Source organism: Pelodiscus sinensis, chromosome 3, assembly GCF_052426305.1.
Source record: "Pelodiscus sinensis isolate ZL-2025 chromosome 3, ASM5242630v1, whole genome shotgun sequence".
In the NCBI taxonomy this organism is placed as follows: domain Eukaryota; kingdom Metazoa; phylum Chordata; order Testudines; family Trionychidae; genus Pelodiscus; species Pelodiscus sinensis.
In genome coordinates, this window is record NC_143054.1 from 156,374,523 (window position 1) to 156,398,591 (window position 24,069).

The following is a 24,069-nucleotide window of genomic DNA, read 5'->3' on the forward strand; positions in this document are numbered from 1 at the left end:
CGCAGCTTTGTTCCGCATCTCCCTGGTCTGCTGGGGGACTCCCCCCAGCAGACCAGGGAGATGCGGAGCGGCTTTTCTCGCCGCAGAGGACGTGGGCGGCGGGACCGCCCGTCTCCTCCGTGGCGAGAAAAGCCTGGTCTGCTGGGGGGGGGGGGGGGGGAGCAGGCGCACTAGCTGCACCCCCCCTTCCCCAGCAAACCAGGGAGACGCGGGCGGTGGGACCGCCGAGATGCACCACGGTCCCACCGCCCGCGTCCTCCACAGCTTTGCTCCGCATCTCCCTGGTCTGCTGGGGGGGCCTCCCCCAGCAGACCAGGGAGACGCGGAGTGGCTTTTCTTGCCGCGGAGGACGCAGGTGGCGGGACCGCAGCGCGTCTGGGTGGTCCCGCCGCCCGTGTCCTCCGCGGCGAGAAAAGCCCCGTTTGTATGTAGGGATCCGACATAAGTCGGATCCACGTAACTCGGGGACTGCCTGTATAGAGGGAGAAAAACCTGTTGAGAGTCTATGGGTTAAGTTTAGAGGAGCAAACAACAGCAGTGATGATGTGACTGGTGTCTACTACAGGCCACCGAATCAGGTGGATGAGGTAGATGAGGCTTTCTTCAGACAACTGAGAGAAGCTTCCAGATTGCAGGCCCTGGTTCTCGTGGGGGACTTTAAATCACCCTGACATCTGTTGGGAGACCAATACGGCAGTACACAGGAAATCCAGGAAGTTTTTGGAGAATGTTGGGGATAACTTCTTGGTACAAGTGCTAAAGGATCCGACTAGGGGCCATGCGCAGCTTGACCTTCTGCTCACAAACAGGGAGGAACTAATAGGGGAAGCAGAGGTGGGTGACAACCTCGGAAGCAGTGATCATGAGATGGTAGATTTCAGGATCCTGACCAAAGGAAGAAAAGAGTACTAAAATACACACCTTGGAATTCAGAAAAACAGATTTTGACTCCCTCAGAGACCTGATGGGCAGAATCCCCTGGGATACTAACATGAAGGGGAAAGAGTCCAGGATAGCTGGCAGTATTTTAAAGAAGCCTTATTGAAGGCACAGAAAGAAACCATCCCGATGTGTAGAAACCATCCCGATATGTAGCAAGAGAGGCAAACATGGTAGGAGACCAGATTGGCTTACAGGGGAAATCCTTGGTGAACTTAAGCACAAAAAGGGAGCTTACAGAAAGTAGAAACTTGGACAAATGACCAGGGAGGGGTATAAATGTATAGCTCGAGAATGCCAGGGAGTTATCAGGAAGGCGAAAGCACAATTGGAATTGCAACTGGCAAAGGATGTGAAGGATAACAAGAGAGGTTTCTACAGGCATGTTAACAAGAAGGAGGTGATCAGAGAGGGTGTGGGGCCCCTCCTGGATAAAGGAGGTAACCTAGTGATAGATGATGTGGGGAAAGCTGAAGTACTCAATGTTTTCTTTGCCTCTCTATTTATGGACAAAGTCAGCTCCCGGATTAATGCGCTAAGTGACGCAAGATGGGATGAAGATGGACAGCCCTTGGTGGGTAAAGAACAGGTTAGGAACTATTTAGAAAAGCTAAATGTACACAAATCCATGGGTCCGGACTTAATGCTGAGGGAGTTGGCAAGTGTCATTGAGGAGCCTTTGGCCATTATCTTTGAAAAGTTGTGGAGATCGGGAGAGATCCCGGATGATTGGAAAAAGGCAAATGTAGTGCCCATCTTCAAAAAAGGGAAGAAGGACGATCCAGGGAACTATAACCTCGGTTCCTGGAAAAAAATCATGGAAAGGATCCTTAAGGAATCCATTTTGAGGCACTTGGAAGAGAGGAAAGTGATCAGAAATAGTTAGCATGGATTGACAAAGGGCAAGTCGTGACTGACCAATCTGATTAGCTTCTATGATGAGGTAACTGGCTGTGTGTACATGGGAAAGACAGTGGATGCGATATACCTTGATTTTAGCAAGGCTTTTGATACTGTCTCCCACAATATACTTGCCAGCAAGTTAAGAGAATGTGGATTGGATAAATGGACGGTAAGATAGATAGAAAGCTGGCTAGTCAGGATGGTGGTCGGTTTCTAGCGAAGTGCCCCACGGTTCGGTTTTAGGACTCGTTTTGTTCAATATCTTTATTGGATTACACCCTCAGCAAGTTTGCGGATATCACTAAGCTAAGGGGTGAGGTAGATACGCTTGAGGGCAGAGATAGGGTCCAGAGTGACTCAGACAAATTAGAGGATTGGGCCACAAGAAATCTGATGAGGTTCAACAAGGACAAGTGCAGAGTCCTGCACTTGGGACGGAAGAATCCCAAGCATTGTTACAGGCTGGGGACCAACCAGCTAAGTAGTAGTTCTGCAGAAAAGGACCACGGGGTTACAATGGATGAGAAGCTGGATAGGAGTCAGTGTGCCCTTGTAGCCAAGAAGGCTAATGGCATATTAGGTTGAATTAAGAGAAGCAATGCCAGCAGATCCAGAGATGTCATTATTCCCCTTTATTCGGCTCTGGTGAGGCCCCATCTGGAGTAGTGTGTCCAGTTCTGGGCTCCCCTCCCCCACTACAAAAAGGATGTGGATGCATTGGAAAGGGTCCAGGGAGGGCAACCAAAATGATTAGGGGGCTGGAGCACATGACCTATGAGGAGAGACTGAGGGAGTTGGGTCTGTTTAGTCTGCAGAAGTGAAGAGTGAGGGGGGATTTGATAGCAGCCTTCAACTTCCTGAAGGGAGGTTCCAAAGAGGATGGAGAAAGGCTGTTCTCAGTAGTGACAGATGGCAGAACAAGGAGCAATGGTCTCAAGTTGTGGTGGGAGAGGTCCAGGTTGGATATTAGGAAGAACTATTTTGCTGGGAGAGTGGTGAAGCACTTGAATGGGTTACCTAGGAAAGTAGTGGAGTCTCCATCCCTAGAGGTATTTATGTCTCAGTTTGACAAAGCCCTGGCTGGGTTGATTTAGTTGGGATTGGTCCTGCCTTGGGCAGGGGGCTGGACTTGATGACATTCTGAGGTCTCTTCCAGCTCTATGGTTCTATGATTCTATGCTTTGGGTGTATCTGTGGATTCCAAGAAGATTATACTGGCTTTGATTCTGGAAAAATCTCAATATGCTGCTGGAGAGTAAAGTTTGCTTACATGAGAATTCCCTGAAAAATATATTCCTAAGAGCATATTACATGGCACTTTCTTCTAATTCATTCATTTTATGTTGTTCTTAGAGGAAGAGAAGGCAGCGTTCTTTAGTCCAGACGCTTTAGAACAAAACAAACCAAAGACACACTATTGTGATGCTTGTAGAAAGAAGTTCAAGTGAAGACTGCTGTGGGTCACCACCCTTGGATTCTGGGCATTTATAGCAAACACTCAAAATTAGGCCCATCAGCTTCTCAGTGCAAAAGTACACTTTCCACAGGGATTTAAGTTTACATTAAGTCCAATTAAATAGTCACTGGAAATGCCAGAGTAAACCCAACAAAGGTCATCCAGAAACATTTTTCCCTCTTTAGCACATAGTTTAACACAGAAAATAAAAAGGCACCAAAGCTATTACATAAGCTAGTGATGGTCAACCTTGAAAGCAGAGTGAGTGAAAGAGGACTTCGGGGGGGGGGGGGGGGGGGGGGAGAAAGACAGTAGGAAAAAAACCTCCATTTGGGATTTTATTGATGATTCTTTCCTATACCTAGCCATCACCATATTTATATCTAAAGCAATAAATGCCCATTTGCCCTTCATGGAGGAAAACATGCACATTAAGGTAATGAAAAAGGCTACTGACTCAGCACATTCAAAATATGGAAGTTAAAGTCACCATGGTAATTCTGGTGATATTTCTGCTTAAACAGTAGATTTTAGAGAAAGCCACAGTTTCTACAACTCATCTAGCTACTTATTCACTTTATGCTTTTAAGTGAAATATTTTCTTAACATCAAACCTGGCTGTTACGCTATGGGAGATATTGCAGTTTGTTTCTTCGGAGGACATAGGCCTCTAATATCAAAATAGATTTCGAAATAACGGGCTCACCATTCCGACGTCCCTGTAACTGTCATTCCACAAGGGTTAAAGGGACATTTTGGAATAGTGGGTTATTTCTAAATTTGGCACTGGGCAGACAGAGCCAAATTTCGGAATAAGCTATTTCAATCTAATTTTGAAATAAGATACACAACTTGTGTAACTCAAAGTGTGTATCTTATTTTGACCTATGGATGTAGGGTAGATGCACCCTTAGTTTATAGGGCACAGTTTGCTTTCATTCACTTAAGTTCTGTGCAAAGTTAAAGAGAAGAAAGCAGGTAGTCCAGCAGCTGCTTCTCTTACAGAAGAGACTTCCCTAGCCCTGGTCCAACTCCTTCAAAGAGTTCTGCCTGCTGCACTCACAAGCTTCCCTGTATCTACCAGCAGTTCCATTGCATATAAAAGCTGTGGGAGCTCGGGCAGGAAGAGAAGACCCCCTCCTTCTCTCTCCCCCCCCCCCCCCCCTCCGGACAGCCAATGCTACTCTTATTACAGAGGGTGCTGACCATAACTGCATTAGTCACCAGGGCCAGCTCTGTGGCTGGCAGGACTGAGTGCATTTTTCTGACCTGTTCCACATAGAGAGCAAGTGTGCCTTGCCACTACAGCTACTAGGGCATCCTCAATCACTGAGCAGCTCAAAGGGATCCAGGCTGTGAACCAACTTCAGATCTCTGCACTCACTCATTTTCCCTACTGGAGTAAGCAAAAAAGGAACAAGAAAAAGAGTTCTGGACCCTAAAATTGTCACATGCACTGGGAACAAACAAATGCCTGTTTCCCTTCTCCTCCTCCCCTCCCCCCCCCCATTTACAACTTCAAACAGGAGTCCCTCTAACAGAATGTGTCCACAGAGTGGGTCTCTTAAGATGCTTCCCTCAAATACGTAAGGAATCAAAAACGTATTGTGTCTGAACACTGGGCAATGCATTCTCTTCCCCAAACTTGACATCCAAGGGGCCCATCAGGTAGCAATAACTAAGTAGCATGGAGCGGTTCCTCCTCCCCTCCCCCAATTCTTGTGGGAACAGAAGTGGGGCTGTATCATTGCCATCCACGTGAGTATTCATGACTGCTGCTGAAGAAGGCTTTTCTATGGGAAGAGGATACTACTCTGCCTGTGAAGCTGGTTCATTTAAGCTTTAATCATAAAAGTGATATATACATAGGACAGGAAGAGAGAGATGGGAAAGAGGAAAAACAAGTAATAGGAGAAAGGCAACAGTGACTGAGAAGGTATGGTCACGCTGCTTTAAATAGATATAATATCTTGCACTAATAGCAGAAACAGAACCCTGAATGCAAGCAAGTGTGGAAGAAAATGTGTCTGCATTATCCAGTCAGTACAGCATGGCACTGGGAACAAGGAAACCCAAAATTCTAATATCTCCCCCAGACTCATGGAATTGCCTTGGTCAAGTCACTTCCATTCAACCTGACTCTCAGGGCCTTGATTCGTGAGGCATTCTGACCCATTTACAAGTGTATTTTGAAGAATGTTTGTAGCATTGTCAGTATTCTACATAGCTCACTCACTATATTTTAAAATTTGAAATTTAAAATGAGCTGCTAGCGATGTCTGAGTGTGAAAAGCAGAAAATGTAGGGAAAAAAATATCAAATTTAGTCTTAAGTGCCAGTGAATTCTAATGGCTTCAGTAGAGAACATAGGAAACACTTGCAATGTTGTTGCAGAGACCAAAACCAAGAGTACAGGCAGTCCCCGGGTTACATGGATCCAACTTACATCGGATCCCTACTTACAAACGGGGTGAGGCAACCCCGCACTAGCTGCTTCCCCCCAGCAGACCAGGGAGATGTGAAGCTAGTGCCCCCTCACCCCCCCCCCTCCCCCCAACAGACCAGGGAGACACGGAGCAGCTTTTCTCAGCAGACTCCTCAGCTTGAGAATAAAGGACTGAGGGAAGTGAGGTGTGGGAGAATAAAACTGAGCTCTGGAGAAATGTTGGCTAGAGTTTCCCCTACAATATGTACTAGTTCCAACTTACATACAAATTCAACTTAAGAACAAACCTACAGCCCTATCTTGTACGTAACCCGGGGACTGCCTGTACTTCATTATTTGAGAGGAGCTAGAAGCTGTCATGGTTGCAGTACAGGTCAATTGCTTAACAATAGCTTTTGTTTTAGAACATTATTGGCCAGTCATTTATATAAGAGCCAGTTGCAGGCTTTAGCACAGTAAACTGACAAAACCATTGCATTCAACTAACGTGGCAGACACTTTCAAGTTACTCCCAATCCTCTGATTTTCTGGATTTCTCCAAGGCATTTTTAATAATAATAATCAAAGTGCATAATTCTTGCAAGGGCAAGGGACAACAATTCCTTTTATTCCAGACATCTTCAGTGTCATCTTCTCCCTTTCAGTGAATCAAAAGGGGGCTAATTCAAATAATCTAAAGATTTTCAAAAGCTTTACTGTAGTAAGAGATTTGAAACAAGTGTGTTGATATCACTCAGTTTCATTTCCTTCTTGGATTCCCACCAGTCTACTATTATTAGAACTAAGTGTTTTATAATCTTCAAAGTGCTCACTAATAGTAACTGGGACAGTAGCTGCCATTTACCCACTGTTGCTCAACTGTGGTAGCTCAGAGGTAGTATTGCCAATTCATGATTTTATTGCAAATCTCACTAAATTTGGGGGGGGTTCCCTTATGGTCCAGCTCCTGAAGACAGAACTACATGTAAAGCTCAGTGTATGGTTTTTTAAAAAGGGTTTTTATCCTTCATTGTTGCAGAAAGAAAAATGGGGTGGTGGGAAAAAAGTCCCAGTACATAAATTGCCAACATTTATCACTTGTTTAAAAGTCTTATGATGGACAGAGGTAGGGAGGGAAGAGTTAACATGATTTTCCAAGCTTGCGTTTGGCAAGGCTACAGGTGACATAGTACTAAAGCATAGGAAAAAAATATTGTTGATAATTCTGAGTCCATTATATGTCATAGTAACCAACATAGGCAAAGCATTAGCTCTATTTTACAGATCACGAGCTAGAGAGATTAAAAAGAAAACAGAAAAATTAAAAATGACTCCTCTAAAAATTAACCCTGCAAGTCCTTCATGGAGGTTTAATCACACGGGGTAAAGTTATCATGGCAGTGACTTGGCATTTGTAGCCACTGGCACAGATAACACACCCATGATCTATGCGCACCTATAGATCTCCGTTCCTCTCCACAGAGGAGGATGCCACCTCTACTATGATACGGCCCTTGCACCACAACCATCCCCCATCAGAATCCTAGCAAGGATATTCTACAGGTGCAGGGCCTACCACAGGGTAGGAAAACACATTTTCCTTAGAGTTTAGGAGAGGGGTACTGGATATCAATGGTGAAACTTCCCCACACAGACAGATTTTCCAGGCTTGGTATTGCCCTGAAGGTGAATTTATAGATAATCCTCAGTACAAAACAGTTCCAAAGATATTGGGGGGGAGCGGGACAAAAAACAAAACAAAACCAAGCTTTAATGATGAAGCACCTTAGGGAAACAATATCATCCTGGCAGACAAGTGCCCCTCATTGACTGTTCTGGAATGCTCCATGGGCAGAATTGGCCAATTGCAAGACTCTGAAAGTTAGCATTGTAAAACATGCACATAATTTTAAAATACCAGCATAGTGTTCTAAGCAATGGCAGGATGCAACTCAGAAATGCATGGCCAATCTAGTAGTGTACCTTAAAAATGCTGGGTTTTTATTGGGGGAGGGAAAGGGTGAGAGTAAAGCTATTATATGCACATTCATAGGATCAGGAGGACCTTAATATGCAGTCAGTGAGGTGTGCAAGAGAGACATACAGGTTGCATTTAGGGTTGCCAGGTGTCCAGTATTCACCTGAAATGTCCAGTATTTTCTGAATTTTTCCCCGGCCAAGAGGCGAAACCCTACAACACTCAGCACACGCCCCTCTGAACCCCCCCCGGCCCCCAACCCCCAACCCATCCAGCCCCCCCAACCCTCATGCTTACCTGGTTCCCCAAAGCTGCCGGCACAAAATGGCTGCCAGCCAAAAGACCTAGGGGAAGCAATGCTTCCCCTGGGTCTTAGTGCTCAACCACTCCCCTGTTCCTAGCCCTGCACTCACTCTTAAAGGGGACATGCTGGGTTTTTTTTGGGGGGGGGGGCTCAATAACTTTGGTCCCCCCATCCTTTCCCCTCCCTCCTTCCCATCAACATAATTTTTCCCTGGTGAGCTTTTGGGGGGGGGGCACAAGAGGGGAAGAGGGGGTGTTGGGTATTTTTGTTTCAAGCATCTGGCAACTCTAGTTGTATTATACCAAAACAGAAATTCAGTGATATGGACGGAACTGTTCTCTCTTTTGTTCAGTATTCCCTGCAACTCTTGCAATTGTATTGTGAGCTTTACAATATTTTGCTTTTTTTTCCCCCCCAAAAGCCCAGAGCTGGTACCCTGTTACTGAGAAGCTCCACTTTCATAAAAAAAGAAAGTAGCCTTTACAGTAGCAGAAAAAAAAGCTTGGAACATCCCAAAGGCTCAGAAACAAGGCAGCAAATAAAGTCTCCAAGGTGTTTTTTGGTCAAATTTTAGGTATTTAAGTAAAAAAAACAAAAACAAAAAAAAAACAAACACACAACCTCATGATTTTTGGAGCTTGCAAATACTGTTCCCCACATTACCTTCTAGAAAGGAACAAAACTGAGACAATGGTAGAGCTGCACAGTTCAAGATGCATGCTTAAGCTTATGTCTGTTGTCTCATGCATCTGTAGTAAAAGATTGTTATGAAGAAGACAATGATCACTTTGTCCTCCATATCCCCTGAGGATACGAAAAGTAGTAATGAGGTTAGTTTGTAGCAAGGGAGTTTTAGCTTCTGCTGGGAGTGAAGAGGACTCTAATTATAAGAATAATTAAGCACTGGAACAAGTTACCTTTGAAGACACTGGAATCCCAGTCATGGGTGGCTTTTTAGGAATAGGCAACAAACATGGGTCAGATAATCTGGGTATACAACTATAGCTTCAGCATGGGAGTGAGGAACCAGATGACCTACTGAGGTCCCTTTCAGCCCTGCATTTACATTAGATGATCACATATTTCCTTAAAACAAGGCCATGCATTTTCTTCTACAACTGGTAAACTGCAACGTGTAGAATGTGTGAAGTAAGTAATTGTCATAGGATGCCTGCATAAACAGAAAATGGCAGCAGGATGTGATCCATTCTGTATCTAAAGTTGCCAAGTTGACTGCTACACTGCATTACTTGACAGAACACTATCATCATGAGAATAAAAAACAAAGTTAAAGTTGCATCCATGCTCCTACTTCGCATATTTTAGGATTCAAATGCCAAATCTTTATATTATTACTCATTCCATTTAAAAAAAAAAATCAAGAAGTCACAGCTTCAAGGCAGATGTCCCACAGCACATTTCAGATTCATTATAAAGCCAAGGTAATCTTAAGAGCTTGATACAATGTCAGCTTTGAAGGGGGGAGGAGAACAGATCTGTGTTTAAAACTTAAGAGGCATGATGCAAACCTCTCTGCATCAAACAGTATCCAGGTTACCACTCAAGCCTAGAACATAAAGTTATTTTGTTAGCAGAGTAGATTAGCTTTTGTACCTCCATGTGAAAGAAAAAAACCCCACTAACGCTCATGCTGGAAGTCTCAGTAGTGGCTAAATGAGCCAACAGGTGAAGAGACTCATCTGTCTTTCATTCTTCACTGCTTCAAGAGGCTTCCCTCCCACCACAACCTTTATCATGTTAGTTACCCTGAGAAAGATCTCACAAGGTGGTTTTTTGTTTGTTTGTTTGTTTTTTAAAGCCATACACAGTGAGGACGAGGCTCTGGCTGCTTACCTCATTTCATTGTGTTTTTACCTCAGGACAGCTCACACGGGTTACTTCCGTTCCCCCACCCCACGCTCTCCCCATGGGTTAAAAGCAACAAACCTATTTTTAAGCAGTTAAACAAAAGGCCAAGCAGTGTCTGTAGTGGACATCTTAAGTATGCAATATTACCGAGAACAATGAACTTTAGTAGTAGGTGTTACTGAATATCCCATACCAAAGAGGGTAAAGAGAATGACTGACAGTATTTGCAATTTAGTTATCCATAATCCAACTCCGCAGTCTCTTGCTGTTTCATGCACAGCTATTCTCTTTCTCCCTAATGCCAGCTCTTATCTAATGCTAAACCTGCCATTCACATTGCAGGGCATGTCACACCCAGTATTACAAAGATGGACTAATGGTAAATCCAGATTGTTCCTCCTCAGTACTGCAGGGATGGTTCTTTAAAATAGTTTGCTTTTTTAAATATTCTCTTACTGTGGAATCCTACGACATAACATTGAAAACCTTGGAAAGAGAAAAATTCAGAATTGGAAAAAAAAACAGCTCTTCTTACCTCTAAATAGTCCAACTCATCTGATGAAGTGGGTTTTCCCCACAAAAGCTAATTACCCTATTTTTTTTTAAGGCCATGTCTATACTAGGAAGCTATTTTGAAATTACTGAATTTGACAGCTCCTGATTTAACAAATTTGAACTACTGGGAAGCATGAAAATGAGTCTGAGGCAGGTTCTGTTAATGTGGACGCTCTACCTCAGACTTAGAGCCCCAGAAAGCACTCTGGGGAGCTGTGGGAGACCTCCCAGAGGCCATAAATTCAAATTAGCGGCACCAGTGTCTCCACACCAACATTTCAAAATAATAACTTTGAAATTAGCATTACTCTTTGTGATGAGCAGGCATACAGAGTTGAAATAATGGGCTGTGGAATTTGGAAATAATGGGTGTGGTAGTGTGGATGCATGGCTTATAAATTCAAACATTGGGGGAGGAGGGCTATGAATAAGGTCCTATAGTAGACCAGGGCTAAAGTGCCACAGGATTTCCGCTCCACAGAGGTAGTCTCCTGCTTTTTGCAAGGTCAAGTGTGAGATCACCAGCACTGTGCATGCAGACACACTACACACATAAAAAAAAAGGTCAACCTCAGGAAAAAGAGTAGTAGTTTAAACATGCTTACTAATATATGTTAAAATCTTATGGTGAAATCCTGGCCCTAGAAAAGTCATTGGGAGTTTTGCTACTGATCTCAGTGAGGCCAGAATTTCACAAGGCAAGGTTTATGTTTAAAAATCAGACTAGAATTTTCATGTGTTAATTAGCTAAAAAATATACCTGTTTCTTAGTGTAGTTATGGTCTTATTCAGTGGGGATACACAGATTTTTTGAGAGATACATCTACTTATCTAGATAGTCACCTAATTTTACCACAGGCTACATTAAAAGCACTAGCAAAGTCAGTACAAACTAAAATTTCACTTGTTATTACTGTTCTACATACTACAGACTGAAATGTAAGTACAATATTTATATTCCAGTTAGAAATGTGAAAGTAGAACCATGCAAACAATTAACCTTTATGGTTACATGCAGGCTCCTGTCCCACTTAGTAGCAGGTATTACAGAGGCAGCAACATGGGGTGACAGGCCTACAGGTGGGAGGTGAAGTGCACTCAGAGCCAGGGGCTGCCCTGCATTGCTGGTACAGGTAACCGCGGAGATTCCACAGTTATACGTTTACTCAATTACCCACTTTAACATCCTTAATTCCAATCCATTTATGTTAAAATTACATGGCAAAAAAGAGAAAAACAATATTTCAGCAATGTGTTCTGTGCCACTTTTGTATTTTTAGGTCTGATTTTGTAAGCGAGTTGTTTAAAGAGGTGAAACTTCGGGGCACAAAAAAGAATAAAAAATAAAAAATCTGTCCTGAACAGTAGAGTAGGTGGTTCTCAACCTTTCCCATATAACTGACCACAGTACATCAAGATTCCTGACAGATACATGCCAAGTATTCATATACTCTACTGAACAGTAGTTGTGTTCAGTCACCAACAGCAGGATTTGATCCATAATTACACATGTGCAATTGTAAAGTAACTGACATCAGTGGTGTTACTCTACAGTTTCAACAAAACAGAAATCATGTATTTCTCAAGAGAAAGTTAACTAACATCAGGTACAGAGAAAAAGCAGATAGCTATATTTCACAGTCAGTCTGATGTGAATCATTAGGTGGACATTTATAGTCCACAAAGCTCTGCATTCTTTAAGAATTATTTTAAATTTTTTGCTACTTCCTTAAGTTACTAGTCTAGAAATTATTTTTAGATCATGACAATAAGCACAAAGCAGCTTGGGAGCAAGGATTACTCTCATCACTATAACAAGGCCTGAAACACTTCATTTATTCACCCATTAGATCAGGGGCGGGGAACCTTTTTTTGAGTCAGGGTCCTCTGACCCACAAAAAAAAATCAGTTGGGAGCCATACACAAGGGAGAAGAAAAAAAAAAAAAAAAAGAGAAAAGCAAGTCTTCACTGACGTGGCTGCTGACTGAGGACACTCCCCACATTCCCCTCACACACCAGAGTCTAGGGGGCCCAGGCTAGTAGATTTTGTGTGTTCCAGCCCCACAGCAAAGCTTTGGATTTAGTCAGGATACGATAAAAAGCATTTCACGTTTATAAACAATTTGACGAGAATGTTAAAAATATTATATGATAAACACTTCTGTAAATATAGAAGTTCTCATGTGTTATTCAAAAGGCACAGCAGCATTTCAAATGTGGCTTTTGAAGTCCTTTAAAATTAAGCTAAGGCTAGCATCGGATTTAAGTGGGGGGAGGTACCCCAAAACCAAAAGAAGTGGCTAAGAAGTAGTGGAGGGAATACAGGTGGGAGGGGAAGAACACTGGAGAGATTAAAATCCCTATGTAAGAGAAAGGCCAATCACATTCAATGCTTCCCAGCTACATGTTTTTGTTAAGCCAGGTTGCCTTTGTGTACATGCCAGTGGAGAAATTCAAAGTGTATTTTTTATCAATAGATCAATCTGGTTTTAGATAAGCACACAATATTTCCTCATGCCTTTAAAAAAGATCGACATCTAGAACAAAATACATCATAGACTTAGTTCACCAGCCAGAAGAACTGTAAATTAAGGCAGTAATTTAATCCCCAGGGCCAAGGGCCCTGAGGTTCTGATCAGTTTCTCCTCAGTGTGACACTGCAACACTAAAACGGCAACAAGGCTGCTTGGTTGACAAGCAGCACCATACATGGAGAACATGGCACCAGATCAGGGCGACATAAATTTGGACGGCAAGGTTAGCAACCAGTGTTTACAAACAAACCAGAGGATCAGATGGGCCAGCAATAAATTATGACTGGATTGCGGTGAGCAAAAGAAAAAAAAAAAAAGCAGAGGCTTTATATTCTCTCTTCAATTTTAGTTCTATCCCTAAACACACATACATACATGCACGCTATTGAAGCAGGATAGAAAAATCCTGAGACCTGGAACTAAATTACAAGCACTTCTGCCACTTTCCATGCACGGAAGCCTAAGCAGAGCCTTATTAGTTACTCTCCAATATCCCCAATGCCACAAGGTCCCTACTTAAACCCCATTTCAAACTGGGGTTTGGGGGGAGGGGAGAAGAGTGCTTAAAAATTCATGGAACTAATTTAAAATCGGAAGGCTCTTGGCCTTACTCCACTAGGTGCATTTTCCCAAGTGAGTTCCATTCCCTCTAGACTACAGTTAACACATGCAATTTTTTTCTTCCGTTGTCCTCAACCCAACCCGCCCCCCGCCACCCCCAGCAGAGGCCATGTGATGGGTGGAGCAGGGAAGGAATCCAAATTTTAATAAGAGAAGCTTCTGAGCCAACTACTAAATATTTTTCACCATCTTCAAAATGATCTGCTTCCGAGTGGGATCCAAGCAGTGTGTGTTGGGTGAAGTGCTATGGAATCTCAGCAGAGCAGCCAGCAGGTAGAATCAGGTATTAAAGCCAGGTTTCAAGCATGAAACCAGTGCAGACTTGGTCACTACTGTTACAATTGCCTAACATCTCACTGACATCAAATATCTACACAGATAAACCATAGCTACTGTACATGAGCAGCCTGGAATTGCCAGGATAGGATGCAATGTAACCATATTCTTCCTAAAGAAATAGAAAGAGATCTGGTTTCTATAAACCAATTCTTTGCTGAAAAGGTAGGAGTGCCAAGATAGGGAATGAAGGGGGGAGGAAGCGTGGTTAAAACAGAACTATGGACAACAGTGGTATTAATTTAAAAGGAAGCTTCACTTCATCGTGTACTTCTCTGCCCCTTTGGCACATACATGAATCATCACGGTGACCTAAGGATTCCAGTGAAAGTCTACTGGGAAGTGGTTGCAATTGCCCCAAAAAAAAAAAAAAAAAAAAAAAAGGGTCAAATCTATGTCACTGAGTTGCAATTAAATGCAGAAGAAAGCCAAAACAGGATTCTAAGGTTTAAATTTCTGAGTGAAGACTGTCACAAAGTCTTGAATTCAGCTCCACAGTTTTAACCCATTTACTTCCACAAAGTCCTATTGCAACTCTCAGTACTGCAAATTTAGCTGCCATAGTCTTTGGGGTATATTTGCAAGGTTAGAAGTATTGACTTCTGAGGAGGATTAAGGGAGTACTAACATGTATAGTTTGGCTAAACAATGGCTAAAGGGAGGGGAGAAGCAGACAACGGTCAACGAAGTATCTAAAGAATCTAAATATCAAGCAAGGGGAAGACAATTTGGACAGCAAAATGGTTATAAGTAGAAGCAACAGAATGAGGTAAGTATCTTCAGACAGTACTAGAGTGTGGAAAGCTTTTCAAAGTGGTGGAAGCCACATCACTAGAAACACTGAAAGTTAGACTTGACAAACTTATAAACAGTAACTCAAAAATGGTTTTTTCCCTTGCAGACCACTTCAGAACAGAGCAGAGCAACCATTTAATGGGTCCCTTCTCCAACATTCAAACCTTGCACAGCATGAAATATTCTGAGCGCCAAACCATCAGCCAGCCACCAAAACAGATAACATACCATGGTAATTCCCAGATAAGTCTGAGCTCTCAGCTCGGCTAACCTACCAACTCTTCCTCCTCCCCTTTGCTCTATCTCCAACTTCTATCGGCTAAGTTTTATAGAGACTAAAATAACGGACAGCAAGACTTCTAGAAATACATAGTCCCAAAGTATCAATTTGCTCTAAAACATTTGGGTAGAAGTGCAGCATTTTCTTGTGCCTTTGCCCTTCTAATAAGTATTTCTAGCCCAAGTAATAAGAGCTAAGGAAAAATTAAAACTCCACACATCTAGTAAGTCTCAACCATCACCCCCAAGTAGTGATATTCAGTAAAAAACAAAAGCTAACAACAAAAAAACAAAACCACAACAAACCCTAATACTGAGCTCTATAAGCTCCATGTTTTAGATACAGGATACATGTTAAAATATTCCTCCCTTCTCAATCATACACTCATAACAAATGTAGAGGAGAAAGAGCTTGCAGAGGTCAACCCTCTATGGGACTAAGTATCTCTAGACCATCTCCGATAGATGTTTGTCTACCAAACAGCTCTTAAAAGCCTCCAGTAAGGGGGATTCCACAACCTTCCTTAGAAGCCTATTCCAAAGCTTAACTATTCTGATAGGATGTAAGGTTTTCCAAATATCTTCCTAAATCTCCCTTGCTGCAGGTTAAGCCCATCACTGGAGGTAAGGCAAAAAGCAGAATAATTTGATCATCCCCCTCTCTGAAGACTAAACATGCACAAGTTTGTTTGAGATCTTTCCTCAGAGGTGAGGTTGTTTAAACAGTTTATTGTTTTCGTTGCTCTCCTCCCGACTTTCACCAATTCATCTACATCTTTCTGAAGTGGTGCCCAGAACTGGACACAGCACTCCAGATGAGTCCTCATCAGTGCCATGCAGAGCAGGACAAATACGTCCCATGTCTTACATATGATGCCCCCAAATATTATTAGCTTCTTTAGCAGTTGCATCATAGTGTTACCTCATTTGGTTCCTGATCTACTGTATCCTCCAGATACTTTTCAGCAGTTCTATCTATTCTCCATATGTTAGTTCTGCTTTTGATTTTTCCTTCCTAAGCATAGCGCTTGGACTTTCATAATGCTGACTTAAGACAAACTGGAGAATTTGTCAAGGTTGTTTTGAAATCTACTCCTGTTCTCTAAACTGCTTGCAACACCACCCAGCTTGGTGTCACTGGACATTCTGTAAGAATGATCTCCAGATCCATTATCTAAGTGTTTAATAAAAATATTGAATAGTGTCAGCTCCAAGACAGACCCCTGTAGGATCTCACCAGATACATCAACCCCCACCCTCCACCCCCAAAGTTTGACAGCAAGCCATCGAGAAGTACTTTGAGAATGATCTATCAACAGTTGTGCACCCGCCTTATAGTAATTTCACTGAATATTCCTTTTGCTATTGATGAATCTATACATATAGGATTCCCACCCACACAGATTTAAAGTGTACATCTTTCAAGCAAACAAAAGAAATAGGAGGCTTATGGGGGGGCAAGGGAGTGAGAAGAGAACACAAACCAGCAGATTACTTTGTGGTAGCAGGTAGAAGTACCTTTCAGAACTAGAGGTTCCTTGCCTTCTCGCTTGAGTGACTCCAGCACTATGTGGAGCGGCTGGGAAGGCATTACTCGGCTTGGCTCATTGGTATTCTCATCATAAACTATAATTTCTTTGGAAAAGATCCTCTTGAAGGAGTCCTTGCCTTCCCGGCAGGAGATCAAGTCCAAGACAGTGATCTTGCCTTGCTGGAGCCTTCGCCTGCTGATCTTGTCAGAACAGTTAATGTGAACAGCCCCTTGAATGTGACTCTTATTGTACTCCATGAACGGCCTGCAGTCAATGATGACAGGCCCTTGGCTCTGTTGGTGGCTCTTGTTGCATTTGGTCATCTTTTTAGCCAGGTCATTAGGGTAGATTATTTTTATGCTGGCTAGTTGCTTGGTTGTTCCTGAGGCCGGACTTCCCACTCCACCTGATGGATTCAGTGTGCCCGTGTTCTCATTGTTGTTGACCATTTGGTTAGCAGGGCAAGTGGTAGAGGTTCCTACGTTGGTGGTGCTACTGGTGCTTGCTTGAGTTTGGGCCTGATTGTCCTTGTCGTAAGTTGCCACAGTGCAGCAACTGGTGCTGCTGCAGCCACAACTCAAGGAGCGTGCAGAGCCGTTGGATGAGGGCATATACGGGAGATTAGCAGCCTTTAAGGACACAACAGCTGTACCAAGGAGACTTGTGCAACTCTCACTGGCAGAAGAAGCAGATTCAAGGTAGCTAGAGTCTAAACAAAGGTTGAGATCCTGAGGTCTTACTGGCCTTGAAAGTGCCACTACTACCCTGTCGTCTAAAGGAGATGGAGGCATGAGGAGGCTGAGAATTGGCAAGTCAAGAAGAACTCAAGATCTGTCTGCAAAGGGAAAAAGAAAAAAGGATCACATTAAACATACAGAGCCAGAGATTTCTAAAAGCAGTTTTCAATACTCATCAGTGATTTTCAGGGGGATCAGCTCAGTGCAATTTATGAAGGCACCAGGTCCTGCAGCAAAAGCTTCAACTCTTATCCTGTACTCAAAGAGAATGCAGAATATGCAATTGGCCTAGACACAGTTAAGAGGAGACATTCATTTACATGCAGATGCGGAGTTATTCTGAAATCTTTGGGCTGCAAAGCATGCAACTGATAAGGGCAATAAGAAGGCATGTTCTTTCGTTTCCTCTGCTTACAGCAAGGGACAGAACTATTGGCATGGCTCAACAACTTATAGAATGCATAGCAGCCAAATATGTCACAGGAAGATGTACAACTTTTCTAGCAAGCCTGAATAAAACTAGCTTTAGAATAAACCCTTGAGAAATCCATTTGAAAACTTAATTTCACACAGACGTAACAAGGAGGTAGAAGATGCCAGAGATTGTTGTGAAAGACACAAACCTGCATCCCAACTGCATCTCCCTTTTCCAGATGCTAGTACAATTCTAATAAAAATAAAAATAAAGCCTGGAAGCTTGAGCAATCCTAGAGGCAGAAGCACCCTCTGCTCCTCAGAACAGTTTTGGAGACTCCAGGAATAAAGGCCCCTTCTGCAGCCCCTAAATTGTGATCTTCACAAGCTTTACCAAGAGACACTATATAAAATTAGAAGCATTTCTCCCTGCCAAAAAAAAACAAACAAACAAAACCACACCAAAACAAAACCCACCTTCAGAGCATTGGAAGCTCCTCTTCAAAATACATTCCATCAACCAGCTAACAGATTAAATAACTCTAACTAGAAGCGACCAAACACTCCTAAAATCAGTTTTTCTCCGTCCAATTATATCATCCCAGTCTACAATCCCTATTATAGTATCCTTTTTTACACTAAGGAGCTATCCCAAGGCAGGCCCTCCACTCTTATTTTCTTTAAAAATCTCTTTACTAGGTGAATTTGAAAATAGCTGAACAAGGAAAAAATGTTTACCATCCACAGATGAAAATCAGCATGGACTCACATAGCAGAAAATTATATTGTAGGGTAGAGACAGATCAACCTTTGCAAAATGACCCAGTAGATTGCCTAGCCTATCCCTTCTCCCCCCCTTTAGAAAACCAGCACCCAACAGAAAACTGAAAAGCAATATCCTTCTGCTTGTAAAGAAAAAACAGTAACACAATTAAAAATAAAAGGCAAATAAACATATAAACCAGTAATGTTACAAAAACACGTCATAGGATTTGATCCCAAGTACAGATGATTGTTTTCCTTCTAGAGACAAGAAAATATGCAGTTTTGGAAGGTCTGCATCTATGCAGCAGAGGGTTGTATATTTCCAGCAAAACCATGAAGTCAGAATAGAACTAGCACTGCCCTGTATAGGACCGTTCGCCGCCACTTTCTCTTCACCCAGGACCATACGAAAATGAAGTGTGTGTCTGGGGTGGAGCGATAAAGCCAAGGAAGAAGATGCAAGGAAAGCCCTCCGAGCACTCTAGTCCCTCACCTTTTCCCCCTCCCGACACACTGCAGCAATCCCAAGACGAGAAAAGCCTTTTCTCCCATCCCACCAACACTCACTAGAAATAACAGAGGTTGCAATCAGAGGCAGTAGAAGCACAACACTGTTGGCCAAGCTTCCTACACCGACCCCTCCAAAAGTAGCATTGCGTACAGATGAAAGTATGTCCTTCTCCGTTACTAGGTATCTTATAGGTGCTACTTCGATGCAGCTATAGACCCGCTGCCCTCCCCTATCACTATAAGCATAGCCTTTCACTTACTTCATAAATAAGTAGATCCCTTCAGCATCTGGCGCTCATCTGTGGCTACAGAGTTCTACGCTAAGCCCCCATTCACGCGGCTTCATTGATCTCCAGCGGCAACAGAGTTACTTTCTCTTTTGCTACACTGTAAATGTAAGGTTCGAAAGGGGCGGGACAGACGGTGTCCGCGCCCAATAGGGGCTCTTTCCAGGAAGTGGGCGTGCTTCCAGCGCCGGGGGGCCAATGGCTGGAGGTGGGAGAGTGGAAGGAGGCGGGGACCTGAGCTCCCCGCCGCTTGGGGATGGTTTATCCGACGTAGCTTCAGGTCCGCTGTTGGTATAACACAGGAGGGGCAGGGGTGATGTCATTGGCAGCCAATCAGACGGTTGGAGGAGCCGGCCGGAGCCGGAGAGGAGCAGCTGTTCTGTATTTACATGTCCACTGAGCCAGCGGCGTGTCCTTAACCCTTTCCTAGGCTGGACTGTCAATGGGGCTCGCTCGCCCCCCAGCCGTCCCGCCTCACTCGCTTCCCTGTCTCCAGTCCTGCTTCTCTCCCCTACTCTCGCGGCAGCTTCTTCCACCCAGCCCGCCGCGCCGGCAGGTGGATTTGTTCCTGTTCATCCCCCTTCTCACGTAAGCTGCCCTTAGCCAAAAGACGGGGGAGGGGGAAAGGGAGCCCGATCCAGCATCAGCTCCAGCTGCCCCGCTGGGGCTCCCCGGCACGCTGGAAAAGGCAAAGGCTGGGTCCGAGCCCACGCGGGCTGGAGCTGCGGGTGATGAGCGCGGACAGCCAGCTTCCAGGTCCGGTGCTGCATCCCCGCACTCGCTGCTCAGGCTCCGCAGCGTCCCCCGCTGCAGCCCTGCCGGGGTCCCCCAGGCAGGGAGGGAGGCCTCCTGTCACGCCAGAGGCATTGGCCAAACTTCTCCAGCTCACGCTGTTGGCTTCGGCACCCATGCAACTCCGGAGCCCTGCCCAGTACGGCAGGAGGCAATCAAATAGCAGCGCATACCTCCGGCAGCAGGCTCTCGGAGAGTGTCTATCAACACCACGCCGAGCCCCGTCCCTCGCCCGCATCTCCCCCAGCAGGGAGCCCCGTGACCTTGGTTGGATCTTAACCACGACAGACGGGGTCTGTGCGATTATTGTTGTTAAACGGGTAATAAAGATTGAAGCGGGCATAGGGACAACAGTGCTGCCTGCCACTGTAGCAGCCTGCCAGCAGGGGTTCCAAGCAGTAAGCCAGTGTGCCTGGGATGGCAGAGACCTTAACAAACGAATGGGAGAGGACTTTACCAAACACCATTTAATAAGTCCGTGTACAAAGCTGCGTCACACAACATCGCGTTTCAAAACTTGCCTTTGCCAATTGGTTTTTAAAAGCCTGGCGCCCCACTTTGGCTGCCTTTCCAGCCGTTGGCTATATCAGTCACTTTCCTGTTATGGAGTTTGATACTGAAACGATGGGATTATCACAGCTGGGGTAATTTTAAGTCAATCTGTTCCAAAAATATTTTATAAACATTACACATACATAAGGAAGCACTTCACCCACCACTGGAAAGCAGCCAGCGCTAGAGCAAAGCCTGGTTAATGTTTCACAGGGCTGAGCAACACTACACAATGGTTTTAGATACTGTATCGAATTGAAGATACAGGGGAATTCAGGTAACTGCAAGGTAATTAACAAGACTAGAATTTGACTAGGACACTAGAGGTTTCCCTATTGCAGAGAATTCTAGCATCCAGAGCATCAGCAATGCTTGTAACACACCCCATTGCCTCGCACAAAAAGTGCTTGCAACAGCATACAAACAGACCCAGACAGCACTAGACACCTTGATTCACTTGGGCATGGTCAGCCAGTGATGTGAGAATGTTTAAAGAGCACCTAACCAGGAGCTAAGCCTACTCCTAAAAATTAAGTGCCTTTAAAAGCTGTCTCTGTTGACTACTAACGCATGTCAGCTCCCATCTCTCCAGTTGCACTTGCTATGAGTGATCTTATTTAGGAAACATTAAACTCCATAATTCAGTCACCAGTGGAAGTTATAGTTTAGACAAGACTCACACCCTTTTTATCATGGTGTCATCTCACTAAGTAGTTTTAGGCAACACTGACAGGGTGGTGGAAATGCCTGAGTTATCTCTGAAATACAGTCACCACCACTGCTACCATCATTGGAGCTGATTGGTGGGAATAAGTCTGAATTTTCCTTCTTTGGATACAGCCAGCAAACAATTTGCATGACTATAAACTGTGAAAGTTTCATTTTTATATATAGAAACTGCACAACCAGTCTGTTTACAAATGTTAGAAATATATTTTTCCATCCATACAAAATGTTCTAGGGATAATCTGTATGGTCCGGATTATATACAGACTCAGACTATAAAATCAGAAGAGACAATCTGGATCAACTACTTATAAAAGTCAAGCATTTATGTGCCGTACAAGCTTATCTGGAAAATAATAATTTCCAAAGATGAAGATTTCAGCATTCATTTCCAACCCACTGCGGAACAAATCCAAGATTTTTCATTGGGGAAGGGGAGCACAAAGAGAAATCAACACTCCAACACAGTCAGTATCTAGGGAACAAGGGTCAAGTCCCTGCTTTCAATACAGAAGAGCAGTGACTTGAAACAAGGTTTTTGACAGCCCAGGTGAATGCCCTACTTGGTTATTGGTTATGCCAAGATGGAGGTCTCTCTCTCAATTTCACACTCAATTATAAAGTTCAGGGAAACATTTTGATTTCTCCCACTCAGCACTTCCCAGTGAAAAACTAATAAATGAAACCTCTGCTCAGCTCTACTTACACTTTTATACATGGAAAATGAGACAATATAGTGAGTGAGGTCAGCGCTGTTACCTGTGAGATAAATATCCATGCTACCATGCTACCATGTACTGCTCCCTGCACTGAGTATTCCAAAGGTGCTAGGGGACCATGTCATGCCCCACAAATGGTCAGGGAATTGGTTGTGCATCTCATGCAATGGACAGCTCATTCATCATCTTGCATCTGACAAAGTGGGTCTTTGCCCACGAAAGCTTATGCTCCTACACTTCAGTTAGTCTATAAGGTGCCACAGGACTCCTCGCCGCTTTTGCAGATTCAGACTAACACAGCTACCCTTCTGATACTTGTCATCATCCCAGGACTCCCAAACTTCGTGCCAGGGCATTGTGTCAGTACCAACTGTGAAAGGAGTGTCATCCGTTGAGGCTCCAGCACCAAAAAGAATAAACATTCAGTAAAAAAAAAAATCCTGTGGTGATGACTAACTTATGGAATTTCTCTTTTTAGATAGTTTCCTAACAGTCCTGTTCCCTCAAAACTAATCATGTGTTAGTGCGAGCAGCATCAAGTGGAAAACACAATCATATCTGGGAATGGAAGCCATAAATCACTAAGTGAAGCACAAGGTCCTAGTGTAACACAGAGCCTGACACCTTATATCTGTAAGTCTCTACTTTCTTTACTTCCAAGTTAACTGTGAGGGCAGCTGCAACCTGCCCCATAGTATGCAAATTAGGATCAACCCTAAGGCTCCTGGTAGGTAACCAGTGCAATGCTCAGACTGAGGTCAAAGGAATCCAAAGTTTGCCAATTAAAATATCCTATGGAAAAGGAAAGCAAAGTGGGTGCAAGGGAAGTGAGAGAGAGAAATTAAGTTTCAGAGACAAATTACCAGGGTAAAGCAGATGAAAGAATCAGACTTTCTGGCAATATATTTAGACACTGAGTTCTGAAGAGGTCCAATAATCAATGTGGTCCCCTAATGTGGGCAGGCATTCAGAAACGATATAAGATTTTAAAATGATTTTTCCCCATTTCGACCCTTGTGAAATCCTCTTAGTTTTTCCTATTCCACTGACAATCTCTCAATCAGAAATACCTCAGCTGTCATTGCAACCCAAGCTATCTGGTGAGTCAACAAAACAATGCCATTTTAAGTATCTTCACTGATCAAAGATGTGTCCATAGAATTTAACTGACAAATCTGAATCCCTTTGATTTTCCTGGGTGTAAGGTGGGACAGGCATTATGCAGATTTGAAATCTGAATCCAAATTAAAGAAGCTTTGCTTGACTCCAAAGCTGGAAAAGACCTTTTTTCCAGATCCATTTTCAGGATGAAGGAAACTTCACGAGACTATTTGGTAAAATCAAATGTCCATGTTTTGGAGTAAAAAACTCATGAGGACAGGTTGTCAGAGTTTGACAGCACTGAACTCAAGCCATTTGATTCTGTCCATAATCCCAAACCTGGTCTATACCTAACCAAGATCCAGATTCAGACCACCTCCTCAGCCTATCTCTACAGAAAAACACCTCTCCTGGATGCCTGTCAAGTTAGTGGGTTCTGCGATAGCCTTAGTCAAGCTTCCCTGTTGGGCACTCACTGGGCTATTTTGGATCCCAACACTGGACCAACGTGCTTTTCACTTGCAGAGTCTAAGCAGAGCCAAGGGATTGCCTATTGTTTTGGGTCTCTCTTCAGAGTCTCCATTTATCACTCCCTTCTGAGAGTAGAACCTTATCATTCAGCTGCCTAGGTCCCAAGACTACACTGTCCCTCCTCTCCCTTCCCCCGATTCCCAGAAACACACCATTCCCAGAGCTCTAAACTTGAGGGCACTTTGGTACACAGTTTGTCCCTTAGGGTGTTACCCCAAAATAGAATTAAGGTACCCTCACAATAGCTGGCCCATCCCTCCTCCCACCCCCGGTTTATAAAAACAGTCCACCTGTTTTTCTGTTATAACCAATCTGTTCTCACTGGGTATACATCTTGGCTACGTCTACACTGGCATGATTTTGCGCAAGAACTCTTTTGCGGAAGAGTTCTTGTGCAAAAACTCTTCC

The 24,069-nt window shown here is 43.7% G+C and overlaps 1 protein-coding gene across 1 annotated transcript in view; it reads right to left on the reverse strand.

Annotated features, from left to right (window-relative positions):
• The window catches only part of DUSP10 (dual specificity phosphatase 10), a 36,192-nt gene extending 16,409 nt beyond the window's left edge, over positions 1-19,783 (reverse strand). Inside the window, exons 1-2 of the mRNA XM_006115588.5 lie at positions 19,214-19,783; positions 16,514-17,362 (exon numbers count right to left, since the gene is read on the reverse strand). Of these exons, the coding sequence (XP_006115650.1) occupies positions 16,514-17,318 (805 nt within the window). The 5' untranslated portion in view covers positions 17,319-17,362; positions 19,214-19,783. The remainder of the gene's footprint in view (positions 1-16,513; positions 17,363-19,213) is intronic.
• Between the last annotated feature and the right edge of the window lie 4,286 nt (positions 19,784-24,069).